The following is a 15289-nucleotide window of genomic DNA, read 5'->3' on the forward strand; positions in this document are numbered from 1 at the left end:
CTGCCCCTCCGTTGGAAGGATTTTCCTGAGCTCTGGTAATCCCATCTGCTTCCCATGGGGACCTGGACAGAGCTGCCTGAGGCACAGGGGATGGGGCTGACTCAGTGCTGTGCTATGTGACATCGGCCAAGCCTTTCTCGTGCCTGGCTGTGGCTGTGCCACTCGGGCTGGGGACTGCTGCTCCCGTCTGCAGCGATGGGAGCTCGACAAGACAGCCAGATGAGAGATTGCAGCTGGGGAAAGGAGGACGGAATGCAGGGGGTGAGGGAAGGACAGGCTTCCCTGCTCCATCCGGGACAGGTGCGAGGGCAGGGAGAGCACCCGGGTCACCTCTCAGGTCTGCGAGCTAAGCCTGTGATCGGCTGGGCCAGCAGCAGACGATGCTCGGCTGAGCTCCTTCCCCGAGCAGCGCTGCTCGCCGAGCCTGCGCCTCTCCTGCATCGCCCACACCGCGGGACGCGCTGGGCTGCGGAGGGGAGAGATGCGAGAGCGACGCGGGCAGCAGTGAAAGTCTGCGGGCTGTAGCGTCTGAGCACACGTTAGGGCAGCACGGGCAGCCAGACCTGACTCTTTTGTTTCCCCATGTCACTTCTCAGTCCCGATTAGCAGCAAAATAGGGCACGCACACATCTGACAAGTGAACTCCTTGCTGGAAGGGGTTCGGTCATGCATAAGACTGCTCAAAATGAGGCCTGGCTTTCAGGTTTGGAAGCATGGAGCATGACCTGGAAGGGACAGCTGGTACGTGCACTCTTACTTATTTTCCACTCTTGAGTTTTGCACCAGTTCTGGGTAACTTTGAAGAGTTTTGGCCAAGGACAAACGAATGGATGCCTGTCCCTTTCCCCAGCAGCCAGACCTCGCTATTAGTCTGTCCAGCTTCTAAACAATTACACGAGGACAGGACAATGTGAAAACATTATTAATGTCTCAAATTCAATCACTCAGTCAAAAACTGGAGTGGAGAACTAAGAGTAGGAACGCGACTTTCACTCAGCCTTGTGCAAGCGCTTTGATACCGTTTTAATGACAAACTCGCGCAAGTTTTTCCTCAGGACTTTTACTTTCCTCTCCTGTAACAACCATCTGGAAAGCGCAGGTAAGAAGCGATCGCAGCGGCTCCTAAGTGGGAAAATCCTAGAAATCCTCGCGGGAAAGCAAAGATCTGCCGTCCCCCGTCCCCTGGAGCATCTCCGGGGGCGCGGGGCAGAGCAAAGACGATTCCAGCCGGGGGCTTCACGCTCTCCCCGGCCCGGGGGGCGCGGGCACGGGCTCCTCCCTCGGGCAAAGTTGTCGGTGGGCGCGGGGAGGAGCCGGGCCCGCACGTGGGCTGGGGGGGCCTCGCCGGCCGGGCCGTGCCGGGGGCGGGGAGCGGGCGGGGGCCGGGCCGTGCCGGGGCGGGCCGTGCCAGGGCGCCTGCGCCGGCGGCGCGGAGCGCGGCGGAGCGGGACGGACCGAACTGGAACAAAACAAACGGCGCTTTGTATCGCCCGAAAGGCTCCGCGCCCCGCGCAGCGCCCGCGGAGAGGGGCGGCAACACCGCGCGCCTGCCGGATTTGCTTTTTCAGCGCTTTTAAATTATTTTTAATTTTATTTAATTTTTTTCTTTTTTTCTTAATAAGAGGGGAGAAGGGACGGCGCGGAGGGGCGGGCGGGAGGCGGTGCGCGCCCTCCGCGGGCGCGGGGCCGTGCGGGCGGTGATGGCCTGAGCGGGCGGTGGCTCCGCGCCCCCTGCGCACCTGCCGAGCGCGCTCCGCGGGCGCGGAGGGACGCGCAGCGCCATGTCGCGGGTGGTGCAGAAGAAGAACCACTGGTCCAGCCGGGTGCGGCAGTGCGCGCTGACCCGCGGGCCCGGCGGGCAGCTGGGCTTCGCCCTGCTCGGCGGCGCGGAGCACGGCGAGTTCCCGTACGCGGGCGCGGCGGCGGGGGACGGCGAGGCGGCGCTGAGCGAGGGCGAGCTGCTGCTGGAGGTGCAGGGGGTCCGCGTGTCGGGGCTGCCGCGCTACGACGTGCTGGAAGTGATCCGGAGCTGCAAGGACCCCATCGTGGTGAAAGCCGTCCGACAAGGTGCGAGGGGAACGCGGCGGGACGGGGGGAACTCGCTCCGCGCTTCCCGCGGGGCTGCGGGGCTGGGTGGCCACGGGCGAGTGCCGGGGGTGGCGAGCATCAGCCCCGCGGGACAGCGCGGGGCCCGACAGAGGCAGCCACGCGTGTGCGCACCTTCGGCGAGGGCACTGATGATGCACGGGCACCTCCTGGTCCGGAGCCGGCTGCAGCCGCCCCGCAGTCCTTGCCCTGCGCTAAGCGCAGCGAGCAATTGCGTGAGACTTTCCCAAAGGCACCGCGGAGCCGCCAGCGCTCCCTGCGGGGAACCCGCGCTTGTCCGGGGCACCTCGGTGTCCCGCTGACCCTCGGAGAGGCTGAGGGAGCTTCGCTGCTGGGGGAATGGGGCAGGGATCCCCTTCTCCAGCAGCTGAGCATCCTTTGGAGCTGCTGAGTGATGAGTGGAGTCTTGTTCTGAAAGTGCAGCGTGTGTTTGCCGGCTGCCAGCGTGGGAAGAAAAAGCTTGGACTCTCCTGCGTCTTCCCTCTCTGGCTGAAAGACTGCTCAGATTTACCTTTCTTCCCCCTGGTTTGCCCTAGGTGAGGGTACACCCGTGCTGCCAGCCCTGCAGCTCACAGCTGAAGGAACAGGCAGGTAGCTCTCCTGTTTGGCTGAGGAAGAGGATAGGAAGAGTCCTCCCATGCTGGATTAAAAAGATGCCACTTCACATCCGTGTACACTCCACAGTTGCTCAACAGGTTAGCTAACAGGCCTGGCTAATGGGCTTGTGATTTCCAGGACAGGACTTGAATTTAGTGCCAAGAAGCTGTTGGTGCTGCCGCAGCCACCGAGGCTGGTCGGACGGGCAGGAGCAGCAGCACTGCAGCTGGACAGCCGGAGGTGTGAGAGGTGAGGGAGCTCCCCGAGGTCAGCTCCGAGTGCTGGAAGGAAGGGAAGTTTTCTTCGTGTTGCCCAAGAGATTCCTTAGGGGAAGGTTTATTTGTCATCCAGACGTGTGCATCCTTAAGGTGCGGGCTTCACTCTGGCTTGTGGTGCGAGGGTTTTTTTCCCTGTACTTCGTTCTACCAGCTGGTAGCTGCAGACAGAATTTCTGGCCAGCTGGCAGGACTGTCACCTGAAGTCTTGTCCCTGGGCTCACCGATGAGCTGAGATGAAGGGCTGCAGGCACTTGTTTCATCCTTGGAAGCTCCAGAGCCAGAGCAGATGCCAGCGGTGGTGTCGGAGAGGAGCTGAGCCTGTGCACTGCCCCTCCACCCCCTGCCCCGGAGCTGAGCCACCACAGCTCAGGGACTTGTGAGTCCCTTCCAGGACTCAGTAGCAATATTCCAGCAAACACTGTCAAACTCCCAAAATAGCCAGTTTTTGTTAAACAAATGCCTGTTTTCCCTGCTGCCTTCACTTCACTGGGAAGTGGTGAGGGAAACTCAGCCTGCTGGTTTCCCTGCCCAAGTGGGAGGGGGAGAAAAGCACGAAGAAAAGTATGAGGAAATTAGGCAGAGGTTTTTTTATGTACTGATTGTTTTAGCAGAAGTATTAAAATACAGCTTGTGGTGTTGCAATGTGATCGGTGTTGGTGGGTGAAGGAAGGTGTGTATAAAACCCTTCCCAACCAAATGATTTGTGATCAAACTTTTTGTTGTTTTGGAAACATGAGTTAGTATAAATAAAACATGTCCTGGGAATAAACTGCACATGACAGAACTTGGTGGTAAATGTGTCTCAGCTTCAGGATATGGCCAAAAGAACGGGCAGAGAGCTGAGTTTTAGTGTGTTGGTTGGGTTTACCTGGAAAGTGGGAGGAAAGGGTTCAAAACCCATCTGTGAGTCAGGGCAGGCACTTAAACCTTGGACTGTTCCCATCTAGAGCTGAGAACCAAGCCCTTGGTTACTATGGGGTTGTAGTTTCTTTTCTTTTCTTTTTTTTTTCCTCCATATTTTTAAGAAATGCTTTATTAGCCAAGAATGTGGAATAGAAATAAATATTTGCTTTTTAGATCACTAAATATTTTTGTGGTCTGGAAAGCCTGTCAATGGTAGCCTGGCATCTGCATGCTGCTCTTTGCAAAGCATAGCTCTCCCTCATGTATCAGAATCAGAAGCATGGAAAAGGAGAGTATTTTAATTAAAATTCATTACTTCTGTGTTGATTAAAAATCTGATTATGGGAATGGCAACTGTCATTCAACAGGAAAAGTGTGGCACTAGAGCAGGCAGCCGAGGAGTGTGCAGATAAGATTGTAAACATGTTTTTACATAGTTATCCAGATTTTTTTACGTAGTAACTTTTTACAAAGTTACCCAGATTTTCCTCCTCCTCACAGTTCGTAGTTCCTAACTGATTGGTGCTGAAGTGCTGGGGCAATATTAGCCTGGAAATGTATACATTTTATTGCCTGTCTGTTTTGTATGACATTTACAAGGCTGGAAAAACAGGAAATTTACTATAAGTCAGTCATCTGCAAGCATGAGCAGGAAAATAACAGTTCTGACCTTGCACTTGGTGAAAGAGACGAGGATGGAAATGGAGGTGGAATAGGCTGTGCGTGGGCTTTGTCAATTGACCAGAGTTTGGAAACTTACAGATTCACTTGCAACATGTTTTTCCCTTGCTTTTGTGAGTGGTAAATTTGAAAAGTACGTACAAAAAGGAGGAGCCTCTGTGAAATCTCTTAATAGAAATTAATTGATATTTAATACTGGTCATACGGGATTTATTGGTCCTTTGCTTACCCTGGGAGGAAGAGTGAAGAAGGCTAAAGAACTTGGATGGAGCTTTCCCTTCCTTTTCCCCTTATGCCCCCTTTTTTGCTATGACATTTGAGAATAAAACTGTGCCATTGTAGTTGCCTGTTTTGGGGGAGAGAGAGGAAGAATCTTGCTGCCATGTATCTTAGTAACTTTCAGAACTGTCAAATGTGTGAAAAAACCTCAGTTAACATGTAGCGCATTTATGACTGACTGTTTCCATCTTACATCTGTGCCTAAGTTCTGATGAAATTGGCAATTAACTTCTGTGGAGTTAATAAATGCATTTTTATTATTACTTGGTCATAGAGTATGGAATTAATAGATTGAATTATAGGAGCAGTGGTCACATATTCTAGTCTAAAGCTGGCATTGCCTTAACATAGGGATTTCCCAGCTGTACTGTGAATATTGTAACTTCCTTGAATACCTTTCACATTTGTCAAAATAGCTCACGCTGATAAATTGATAATTGATTGCATTGGATAGATCTGTTATAAAACCAGGCACACAATTTCTTCTCATGGATCTTGGTTAACAGAGTCTAGCATAGGAGGAGAGAAGTTTGTTGTGCCATCCTCCAAAAGAGAAGAATTAAGACTGTATCTGTAAAAATTAGACCACGTTTGTTTGAGGCAGGGTATCTGGGCTTTCATTCTCCCTCAGTGAGAGATTTCCAGGTTTTTTTTTTGCTCCCTGGTTCGATGACCTGTGCCAAACCACACCAAGCCAGATGCTTGGTACGGGAAACTGTCAAAATTAATATGCTTGTAAATTAAATTGGTTTTTCAGTTCTCATTTCAACGCTTTGCTTCCCTAAAAAAGTCTCAGAATCCCAAGCTCCTAAAGACCTATTGCTTTGAAACCAGGAGGTGCTGAGAGCAGTTTATGCAGTTATTAATTTTGATAGGACTTTGCAGCTGGGATGATCCCACGGCAGGGAGGAGCCGTGTGCTTGTGGGGCTTTTTTTAGCCCTGTACAGGGCAGACAGGAGCAGGCATGATCCCAAGCAGAAACAGTCACTGTTTACCCAGTGCTATCAGCTGCATTTGTTTCTTTTCAAACATTAACTTGACCCTAAGATAAATCCTGAAATACAGTGCAGTGACTCAATGCTTCAATGTCAGGCTGGCATCTGCTGTACATGAGATGTTAAACTCAGTTACATAAATCCATGTGAACAAGACCAGCCTCTTTCAAAAAGTTTCCATGAGCTGGTATTTGAGTATTTTCCTTTTATTTTCCTGAGAGAGCTTGTGAGACAATTTCTGTTTGTTATTTTGGGATTTTTTGGTAAAACATTTATTAAAAAAAAGAAAGAAGAGCTGATGCATCTGTAGATTGCTGTGTGTTTGGTGCTTTAGCACACACAGGGAAGCAGAGTGTCACTTTGTGAGTGGTGATGCTGAACATCCCGTGCTCAGTGCCCAAGCCTGGCTCTGCAGAATCACAGCAGTGAGTGTGGGGCAGGGCTTGGGGGTGATGTGCTGGGCCAGGGAAAGGAGAGGCTGTTTAGAGAGTGACCTCTTGCTGTTCCCAGTTTACCTCTGCAGCATCACACACGAGCACCTGAAAGTGTTTTCCTTCAGTCCCTGCTAGCTCAGTGCCAGTGAATTCTCTCAGTCATTTTTCCATCTGATCCAAATTCTTTTTGGACCCAGGTGGGTTTCAAGTGGAGAGAAAGAAGTGTTGCCATCTGAAAACCTCAGAGATGTTCTTGTATTCTTGATTTATAAAGCCTGTTTTCAACTCTGACAACTGGAGTAGTTGTGAACGAAATGTAAAATAAAAAAAGGCAACAGAGTCTCTTAGAATCTCTTCTTCTCTCACTTGGAGCATATTTTGCTACAAATCAGTCTTATTTCTTTACAGAAGTACTGCACTTAGTAGTCATGAAATGTGTATATCTTGTATTAAAATACTGCCTTGAGCAAGACCTTATCTTTACTGTGCCTGAATTTACAGTGCAGAACTTGGCAGCATTTAGAAGTGGATCCTGCTTGTGGCAGAGCAGTTATCCATCCTCTCCAGCCACGGAGCAGCACCCCAGAGATGGGCAAAAGAGCCCAAGAGCCACATTGTGCCTGTTATAAAAATTTCCAGGAGTTAATGTGATGCTTTTCATGGCATGAAAGGGGGCTATGCTTTCCACAATAAAGTTAATCTTTCCACCCATTGAGATGGGACTCCTGGCTCCCACTTTATGGCCAGTCAGATCACAGAGCAATTAAATCACAATTAGGGTCTAATTATGAGCAGTCATTCAACACCACTGCAAAGTAAGATGTTAACACCATCCTGCGTGTTGTTCCATGTTTTTAAGACCAAGTTACAACTCCTGCATGAGCGAATTATTGACCTGCCATCATGAAATTTAAGATTCATCTTCCATGTTAGAAATGTAAGACTTTTTTTCCTAACAGGTTTGAAAGCCAAACCAGCAGTAGCTCCTTGCATTCCTGGCTTTGGGATTGCCATTTTCTCCTGGTTCAGCTCAGGCTGTGATCATTCATGCATCTCTTCTGGCTGTTCCTGTATCTCTTGATCTGATGGCTGAGAAACACACTTGCTCCTTTGGCAGTGTGTGCGTGCACAGGGAAACATTTGCCCCAGGGCAGCTGCATTAAGGTGTAAAGATATTCAGAGCAGCACTTTTGTGGCTGTGCAGAGCTGATGATTCGAGCCCTCTCTCATTAGATTTCAGCGTGGCTCAGTTTGAAGTAATGTGGAAGCTGAGAAGATGCTGCTGCCTCAAGGGCTCTTTTCTATTGCAATAGCAGGGTCTGGGCTGTGGGCAAGGACAGGATCTTTGGGACCTCTCCTGAGGTTTTTAAAAATAATTGGCCACGTTTTTTATTTGCATTCCTTTGCTTAGCTCCAGACACGAGCTATGCCTGCTAGTTATTTCAGGTGTTTGTATTTTTTTTTTTTTTCACACTTCCTCTGACTTTGACTGGAACTTGTAAATCAAAGCATTTGGTTTTGATCTTTGTGTGCTGCAAGTGACTTAAATTTCTTGGTGAAAAGCACAGAGTAGTGGTTCTGTAAGAGCAAATGCCATGAATTTATAGAAGGACTATGAAGAATTTGTGGTAAAATGCTAGCTGAAGGTGTAGGGATCTTTGCTGTGAGCACTCAGTGGTACTTGGAGGGCTGGTGCTCACATTCTGCATCCTGTCTGAGCTCCTTCCAGCTCCGTGTCCCAATTCCTGCAGCAGCAAAATGCAGATTTTGCTGGTCCATATTTCTCCAGAGTTTTTCTCTAGCTCAGCTGTGGAAAAGATTTATTTTTGCCTTTTAGAAAGCGAGCATGAAGTGACCTTTTTGCACCAAGGGCACAGGGCAGGGTCACCCCCTGTGATCCCTGGAGATCCTCTCTGCTCCCTTGTCATGGGGGCATCTCCTGCAGGATGGGGACAGCAGCAGCCCCTGAGTGACAGCACTGCTGAGCCTGCAGGAGCAGCTCCTGCAGAAACACCATTTTCACCACCAGCATCAATTCCTCTGTCTCTCTGGACCCTTGGTGTTTTGTCTGCTCAGTGTGGCTGTGGTGTGACAGGCAGGGGCTCAGAGCTGCCAGCCCAGGAGACCCACAGCATCAGATGGCTGAAGGTTGGGGCTTCCTGCAAGGATCTGCTGTTGGGAAACAGACATAAACCTAGGCTGTCATCCAGATTCTGTTATCTGCTGATCTGAGAGAGAGCTGTGGAAGAGGCTGCTGCTTCCAGAGCAGTTTGGCAGCTTTTGCATTGCAGTGGTATGTTGGCAGATTGGGATGTTGATTTTCCCCCCCCCCCACCCTTAATTGTAATTTTTTGCTTTTCCTTCTGAACCAAATAGGTGGGCCAGCATCTCCCTTGGCTCTGCAGGAGCAGTGTGGCTCAGGGTAAATGGGATATTTTTGTTGAGATCCACCCTTCAGTTTCCAAAGGTCACACACTCCATCCACGCTTCCTCCTGTGACATTTTAAATTGTTTCCAGAACTATTCCACTGCTCCAAGCAGGAATGATGGCATCATGCTCTCTGTTAGTCCCCAGCCCTGACTCTGGCATCATTTTGTGTTAGTAATATTATTTTATTTTAATTTATTTTGTGTTAGTAAAATAAATAATAAATAAATAAATATTATTTAAACCTTTTTTAGTAATATTATTTTAGTAATATTTAATTACTAATTACATTACTAATTTTTAGTAATATTATTTAAACCTAATTGTTTTGTGTTAGTAATATTATTTAAACCTGCAGATTTTTTTTATGTGCCCCTAGTAGACCTTGGAGAAACAAAACAGCTTTTCCTTCAGGTCCTGATGTTTTGGGTTACATTTTTACACACTTGGCTTTTGGCTAAAGACAGTTCCAGTTTTTATGGTTGTGAGGGTTTGTGTCGCAACTTAAAAGAAAAATAAGGTTTTAAAAATATTTATTGAATTTCATTAACTGTCCCTTATTAGACTAAACAATAATGCTTACTACACAGTGTGAAAATAATGCAAAGTGCCCTGTCTTCATAATGGAAGAGGAAATCAAAACAAACAAAGCCTTTGGGATGACTTGCAAAGTGGAACAGATGCCCTTACAATTGCAAGGCATTTGAATAAGGAATCAGTTTTGCATGGTTTGCTAATCCCTCAGTAAAGAGTTCATTGTCTTGGATTACACATCTGTAATTTTGGAGCCCTCAAGTCAGTGTCTCAGTACAATTAGAGTGGGAAGAAACTGACTTCTTTCTTCATACCCTTAATCTCTGCCTCGTTTTTTTTTAAGAGGAAAACCTCAACTCTGGGTTTTTCATTTAGTTATTAACAAAACGCCTTTGAAAAAGAAGCAGCCTAAAATCCAGCCACTCCCTCAACACCAACAAAGCTGGCCAGATATTGTGTGCTTTAAAAAAAACCCAACTTTGATGTTCAACCTGTCTTACTCCAGTGGTACAGATCCTGCACCAAGTGGGTGTCAGACCAGGCTGATGACAGACTCAGATGTCTCAGAGGCTTTTGGGTGAATAAGAGAGGAGAGTTCCCAAACAGGCTGAACTGGACAGGTGGGGACCTGGGCTGCAGAATAACTGCAAAATGGCTTTTCTTAAAAATAGCAAGGCACATGCCCATCCTCCTCCTTTCCCAAAGGCTCAGCTACAGCTCCCAGTTAGCAATTTAAACAGCAGGGGTACAGGTGGAGGCTCCTGAGCCTTGGAGCAATTCCCTGCAGCCCTGTGGGAGGCCAGGGGTGGCTGGAGCAGAGGTGGAGAGAGCAGCAGATACACAAAAGATACCCAAAGCTTTGGGTTGGGGAAGAGTTCCCCTGTTCTCTAGTGGAGTTGTCCATGCTGAGGCTGTCCCTAAAAACAACATCCTGAGTGTTTTCTGCAGCACCAGCCAGGAGCAGGGCTCTTTCCAGCTGGTGACAGCCCCATCATCTTGTTCTGGCCCTTACAGGAGAGCTGGAGAGGGACTCTTCACAAAGGTGGGCAGTGGTAAGATAAGGGGGAATGACTGCAATGCCCCTGGAAAAGGGCAGGGTTAGGTGAGACACAAAGAAGAAATTCTTTGCTGGGTGGATGAGGGTGGGCAGGCCCTGGCACAGGTGCCCAGAGCAGCTGGGGCTGCCCCTGGATCCCTGGCAGTGCCCAAGGCCAGCTTGGACATTTGGGCTTGGAGCAGCCTGGGACAGTGGGAGGTGGCCCTGCCATGGCAGGAGGTGGCAGAAATGAAGGATCTTCAAGGTCCCTTCCAACTGGAACCATTCTGTGACTCTGTGGTGCAGATTTGCTGTTGAATTTTCTGCTAGGATGTGGTGCCTACAATATCTCCTGCTGCTCCAGGACAGTGTGTGGCTCCCCTGTGTGGCACAGGGACAGTGAGGGGACACTGGGGACATGTGGCAGAGCACAGCCCTGGGGAAGCTGATCCAAGGAAGCTGGGGATGAGAAATCTGCAGTTTGGCTGAATCTGGGGACACTGCTGTCTCCAAGCTGAGTCTCCTCTTGGCAGTGCTGCTGCCTGGGGGACAGCACTGAGGACAGGGACAGGACACCTGATGGGGCTTTGGCAGCCACTGGTCCAGCCCAGGCTTTGTCCTCTCCCTGTCCTGTGGGCAAGAGAGGGATTAGTCTGGTGCAAAACAAAGCATCACGTTCTTCTATTTTCCCTGGTATGCATTTTTCCTTAAACAATGAAGTGACTAATATAGAATATCTTCTATATCTTCTCCATGTGCTCTGGTGGTGGTTGAGAGGGGCAGCAATAGCCTGACTGCATGAGCAAGTCCAGAGGTTCTGCTGCCTGCTCAGCAGGGACTCTGAGGATCACAGAATCTGCTGTTTCTGAATAAAATCAGTAGGTTGTTTACTTAGTGGGAGGGGATGGCTTGCTTTGTTGTTGTTAGATTGTCTTTGCTGGTACCCCAGCAAACGCTGTGTATTTGTTTGATGTGCAAATAGCAAACTTGCTTAGCAATGGTATACAGTGTTTTGTTAACTTGTGTATAGCCTGTGTGCACTGTGGGGTCCTCCCTGTCACCTACTGTCTGCTTTTATTAATCAAACTGGTTCCAAGTGGAGATCTGAGCTGCCAAATGCTTTTATACATGTCCTGTGGCTTTCCTTCTAATTTTTTTTCTTTTTTTAATGAAGAGATATGGGCATGCTGAGATTGTTCCCCCAATTTCATGTGGAGCTATTTTTGTCTGGACTAAGCTACAGTCAGTAAATCCCTCATGGTGGAGGAAGCTTTGTTTGCTCCAGGTGGAGTGAGGCAATTAAACCCCCACTGTCTGTCTCTGGCTTTCTGTGGGAGGCGTGGAACTGCTCTGGGCAAAATCCAGATGGGCACTGAGGATATCAGGGCTGTGCTGGTCCAAGGGTTGGCTGCTCAGTGAGGTTACATAGAGGGGAAAATTTTATATCTGCACACAGCCTGTACCCAGTCCAAGAGGAGGAGCTTGTGGAAATATTGTGTCACCCATCAAAATAGTTTGAATTCTTGGGTGAGACTATGGGAATACATGATGGTGTGTATTTATGAATATAAATATAATTAACTTTTTCACTTTAGCATCCCTGTTGTCAAATGCTGCTTCAGTGAAAAGTTCCACAATGTCCTTTTCTTCACTCTTAATTTTCCTTTAAAATGGAAACTAATCCAATGATTTCAGCAGCTCAGGTTGCTGCACAGCCGGTGCCATGGGTTTCACCACAAGTGCTAAAATTCATTGTTGGCACAGCTCTTTGGAAGCTGAAAAGGAAGAGTATGAAACCACCACCATTCTGGCTAGGAGCAGTTCCCATGCCCATTATTTCATCACGAGATGCAGGAGCAGCCTCTGCTCCTGTAGAAACATTGAAAATCATTATTGTGGTGATGCTGTGGTGAAACTGTTTCAGTGATCCTTGTCCTGTAAATCATCTGCAGGAACATGCTGGTTTTGAGAGGTGGTTTGCTCATGAGACCTCAGTGGCTTTCAGGTTCCATGATGCAGCTGCTGAAGAAGATCCAGATTCCCTTTTCCTGACCAGCACTGGGGGCAGCTGCTACCCAGGCCTTGGTCTGGCCCCTGTGAGTCACTGCAGGTGTGCAGGAGGGAAATCCAGAGTACAGCTGTGAACTGCACCTGGGAAAGGTGCCCAGTTTCACTGTGCACAGAGGCCTCTGGCATGTTAAAGGCCACAAAATGGCATTGAGCTGCCTCATTCCAGGGGCAGGTGGCAGTCACACTTTAACACATGGATGGGAAATGTGGCCAATACCTGGATGCACGACGTCAGTTGGTCAGGAATGATGAGTTTGGGGTTCTCTTGGGCCAGGCAGGACATGGACCTGAGAGTTGTCCCTGCCTGGCACAAGGAGAAAAATGAGGGCTCTGGAGAGCTCAGTGATGAGTGGAGCACAGAGGCTGAGTGGCTCAGTTGGGATGTTTGAGACAAGGGCATGGACCCACAAAGCTTGGCTCCCTCTTGCTGTGCTGTGGGGCTCTGCTGCTTCCCAGATCCTCATTAAAACAGGGGAGAAGGGTGAATTGCCTCATCTGGAACAGCTCCCTTGTTGCCATTGCCAGGTTGTCCTGCTCAGGTGGAGCTTTGCCACAACAGTGTTTCCATAAAATGCCCTATAGTTTGTTCGTTTTTTTTTTTTTAAATTTTTGCTTATAAAACCCATAAAAGGCTGAAATTTTTATCTGCAAAAGAGATGGATTAGGAACTAGCCAAGGCTACTTTTCCATTTATTTTTGTTTTCTGTTGCCAATTTTCCAGTTGTATTAGCTGATGCTAGAAATACCCACGTATCAGTTTTTCCAGGAGCTAAATACAAAGAGGGTTTTTTTACATAGTTCTGAGCTGGGATAGGATATCTTGGTCATATTGCACACTGGCAAATTCAGATGTGCTGAAGTTGTTGCACATGAGAAAAGCCCCAGTAAAAATGAGAGTGCTTAAATTTAAGCATGTGCTAACATAACACATTGCAGAGGGCTTTTTGTATCTTGTCTGTGAAAGATGCTATAATCAGCACTGAGGCTTGCCTAAACCAGTGTGGAAATTGCTGTTTGCCTAAAAAGCCGGGCAAGTTGTCACAATCCCAACATTAAAAGGCTGCAGAGGATTAACCAAAACCTATTTCCAATTGATTTAGTGCAGCTGATGTGCAGCTCAGCCTGCTCAGCTGTGTCCTGCCAGGACCGTGGTGCTTTGAGCTGCTCTGAGTCCCCAGACCAAGTGGGTGAGCTGGCACTGCATCCTGCTGTATGGCTCTGCTTGCTGTCCCCTGGGGGATGCTGAGCAAACAAGGCAGCCCTGGCTCCCAACTCTCAGGTTTTGTGTTGCTGGAATGGCTCCCAAGGTATTAAAAAGTCTTTTTTCCCAGCCCCGCGCTTGAAGAAGGGGTTGGGATTCCTCGTCTCTGGTTCTCAAGGTTGTTTATTTTCTCTTATCTAATACATTCTTTTTTTCTGACCTGTGGAGGTCTGTCCAGCAGACTGGGTTGAGGCACACACTGACTGCCCTTGGGGTGGTGTTAGTTTTTTATACGAAGAACTACATGTGTTTTATTTACAATAATTTTCCAATACCTATCACCTATGTTAGTCTGTCTCTAAATCAATCCAGAAGTGCCACCATCACAGCAGAAGATGGAGGGCAAGAAGAAGCACAAGAAGAAAGACAGGACATGCCCAGATTCCTCCATCTTGCCTCTTGAACCCCCATTCTAAATCCCCAAAATTCTACTTTTTCACCCTGTGACAAATTCACCATCATTCTGCTCAAACCCTTGTGGCTTGTAAATCCTCACACAAAGCTGGTAATTGTTTCCATAGGTTAAAATTGAAGGCACAGGTGTCTTTGACTCTGTGCAGGGGTCTTGAGCCCTCCAGGGCAGCCAGAGGAATGTCCTGGGTTCTGACACCCAGGCTGGCTCCTCACAGTTTGCTTTTATTCGCTGATTCTCCTCACAGTTTGCTTTTATTCCCTGTATTCTCCTCACAATTTGCTTTTATTCACTGATTCTCCTCACAGTTTGCTTTTACTCCCTGTATTCTCCTCACCATTTGCTTTTATTTGCAGCATCCTTCTCCCCCTGGGCAGTGGCTGCCCGGATGGGATCTCACCCCTGGCAGGGAGCACCAGCATTTTCCACGGTGCACTTGAGTTGGCAGGGAAGGTTCCATCAGCTGCCTGGCTGGAGCCTGGCTCAGGATGTGCTGGATACAATAATTCCTTGGTGGATTTCTGACAAAAGAGTGTTTCTGCTGCCTGCAGCACCTCCTGCCCTCCAGGCCCTGGGTGTGTGCTCAACAGGAACGTTCCAAACTTTCCTTCATAAAGCTAGGGACTTTTTTAACAGACTTAATTAAAGCTGGTGTTGCTCTTTTCCTGTATTAGTTGCAGGTGGAGGTAGATTTTACAAATAATGGGTGACTTTTGATGCTGTTCTGCTCTGGCCACTCCATTTTTGCAAACCTCAAGCATCTTCCAGCAACCTGTGGGCTTTGTCAAGCAGAGCCTGCTCCTCCCTGAGCTCTGGCTGAGGAAAGGCTTCCCAGCTGATAGCAAGACCAACTGATAAACAAAATTTCATCAAGGCCTCCAGAGGACAGAGCTTTCAAGTACTGGGACACAGCAGCAGCACTGCTGGATGCTGATAGCTGGGTGAGCTGGTGGCAGAAACAGCAGTGAATATTTATTGTGTGCTTATTTCTCCTCAGAGTCCCTGATGGAGAAGAGACTTCAGCATTATGGTCCATTGTAGTGGATCATGTCCAGAGGACTTTTTGCCATAAAAACATTGTTTCTAGCTCAGGTGTAGCTAAAAGGTGCTCTCAGCCTCAGGTTCTCCTTCAGCTGGTATTGCACATTGATGCCTTGTTGTACCCAGGTGAGCTTTAAGTTGTAACATTTACAGGAAATGTGGCTGAAGCTTCCCCCTCTTGGAGGTAAAGATGCAATATTTGCATTTCTCAGCACTGGCTCTCATAGCTGCCT

The 15289-nt window shown here is 48.5% G+C and overlaps 1 protein-coding gene across 30 annotated transcripts in view; it reads left to right on the plus strand.

Annotated features, from left to right (window-relative positions):
• The first annotated feature begins 1428 nt into the window (after window positions 1-1428).
• The window catches only part of MAGI1 (membrane associated guanylate kinase, WW and PDZ domain containing 1), a 337856-nt gene continuing 323995 nt past the window's right edge, over window positions 1429-15289 (plus strand). For 8 of the 30 annotated variants that reach the window (XM_071439396.1, XM_071439398.1, XM_071439406.1 and 5 more), the window contains exon 1: window positions 1434-2067. In XM_071439396.1, coding sequence (XP_071295497.1) covers window positions 1782-2067 — 286 coding nt within the window. In that variant the 5' untranslated portion in view covers window positions 1434-1781. Of the gene's footprint in view, window positions 2068-15289 lie in introns of all 30 variants that reach the window. The other 22 variants (XM_071439395.1, XM_071439399.1, XM_071439402.1 and 19 more) reach the window with 7 other exon arrangements.

Source organism: Agelaius tricolor, unplaced genomic scaffold, assembly GCF_023055355.1.
Source record: "Agelaius tricolor isolate 1412-34295 unplaced genomic scaffold, bAgeTri1.0.p SCAF_14, whole genome shotgun sequence".
NCBI classification, from domain to species: Eukaryota; Metazoa; Chordata; class Aves; order Passeriformes; family Icteridae; genus Agelaius; species Agelaius tricolor.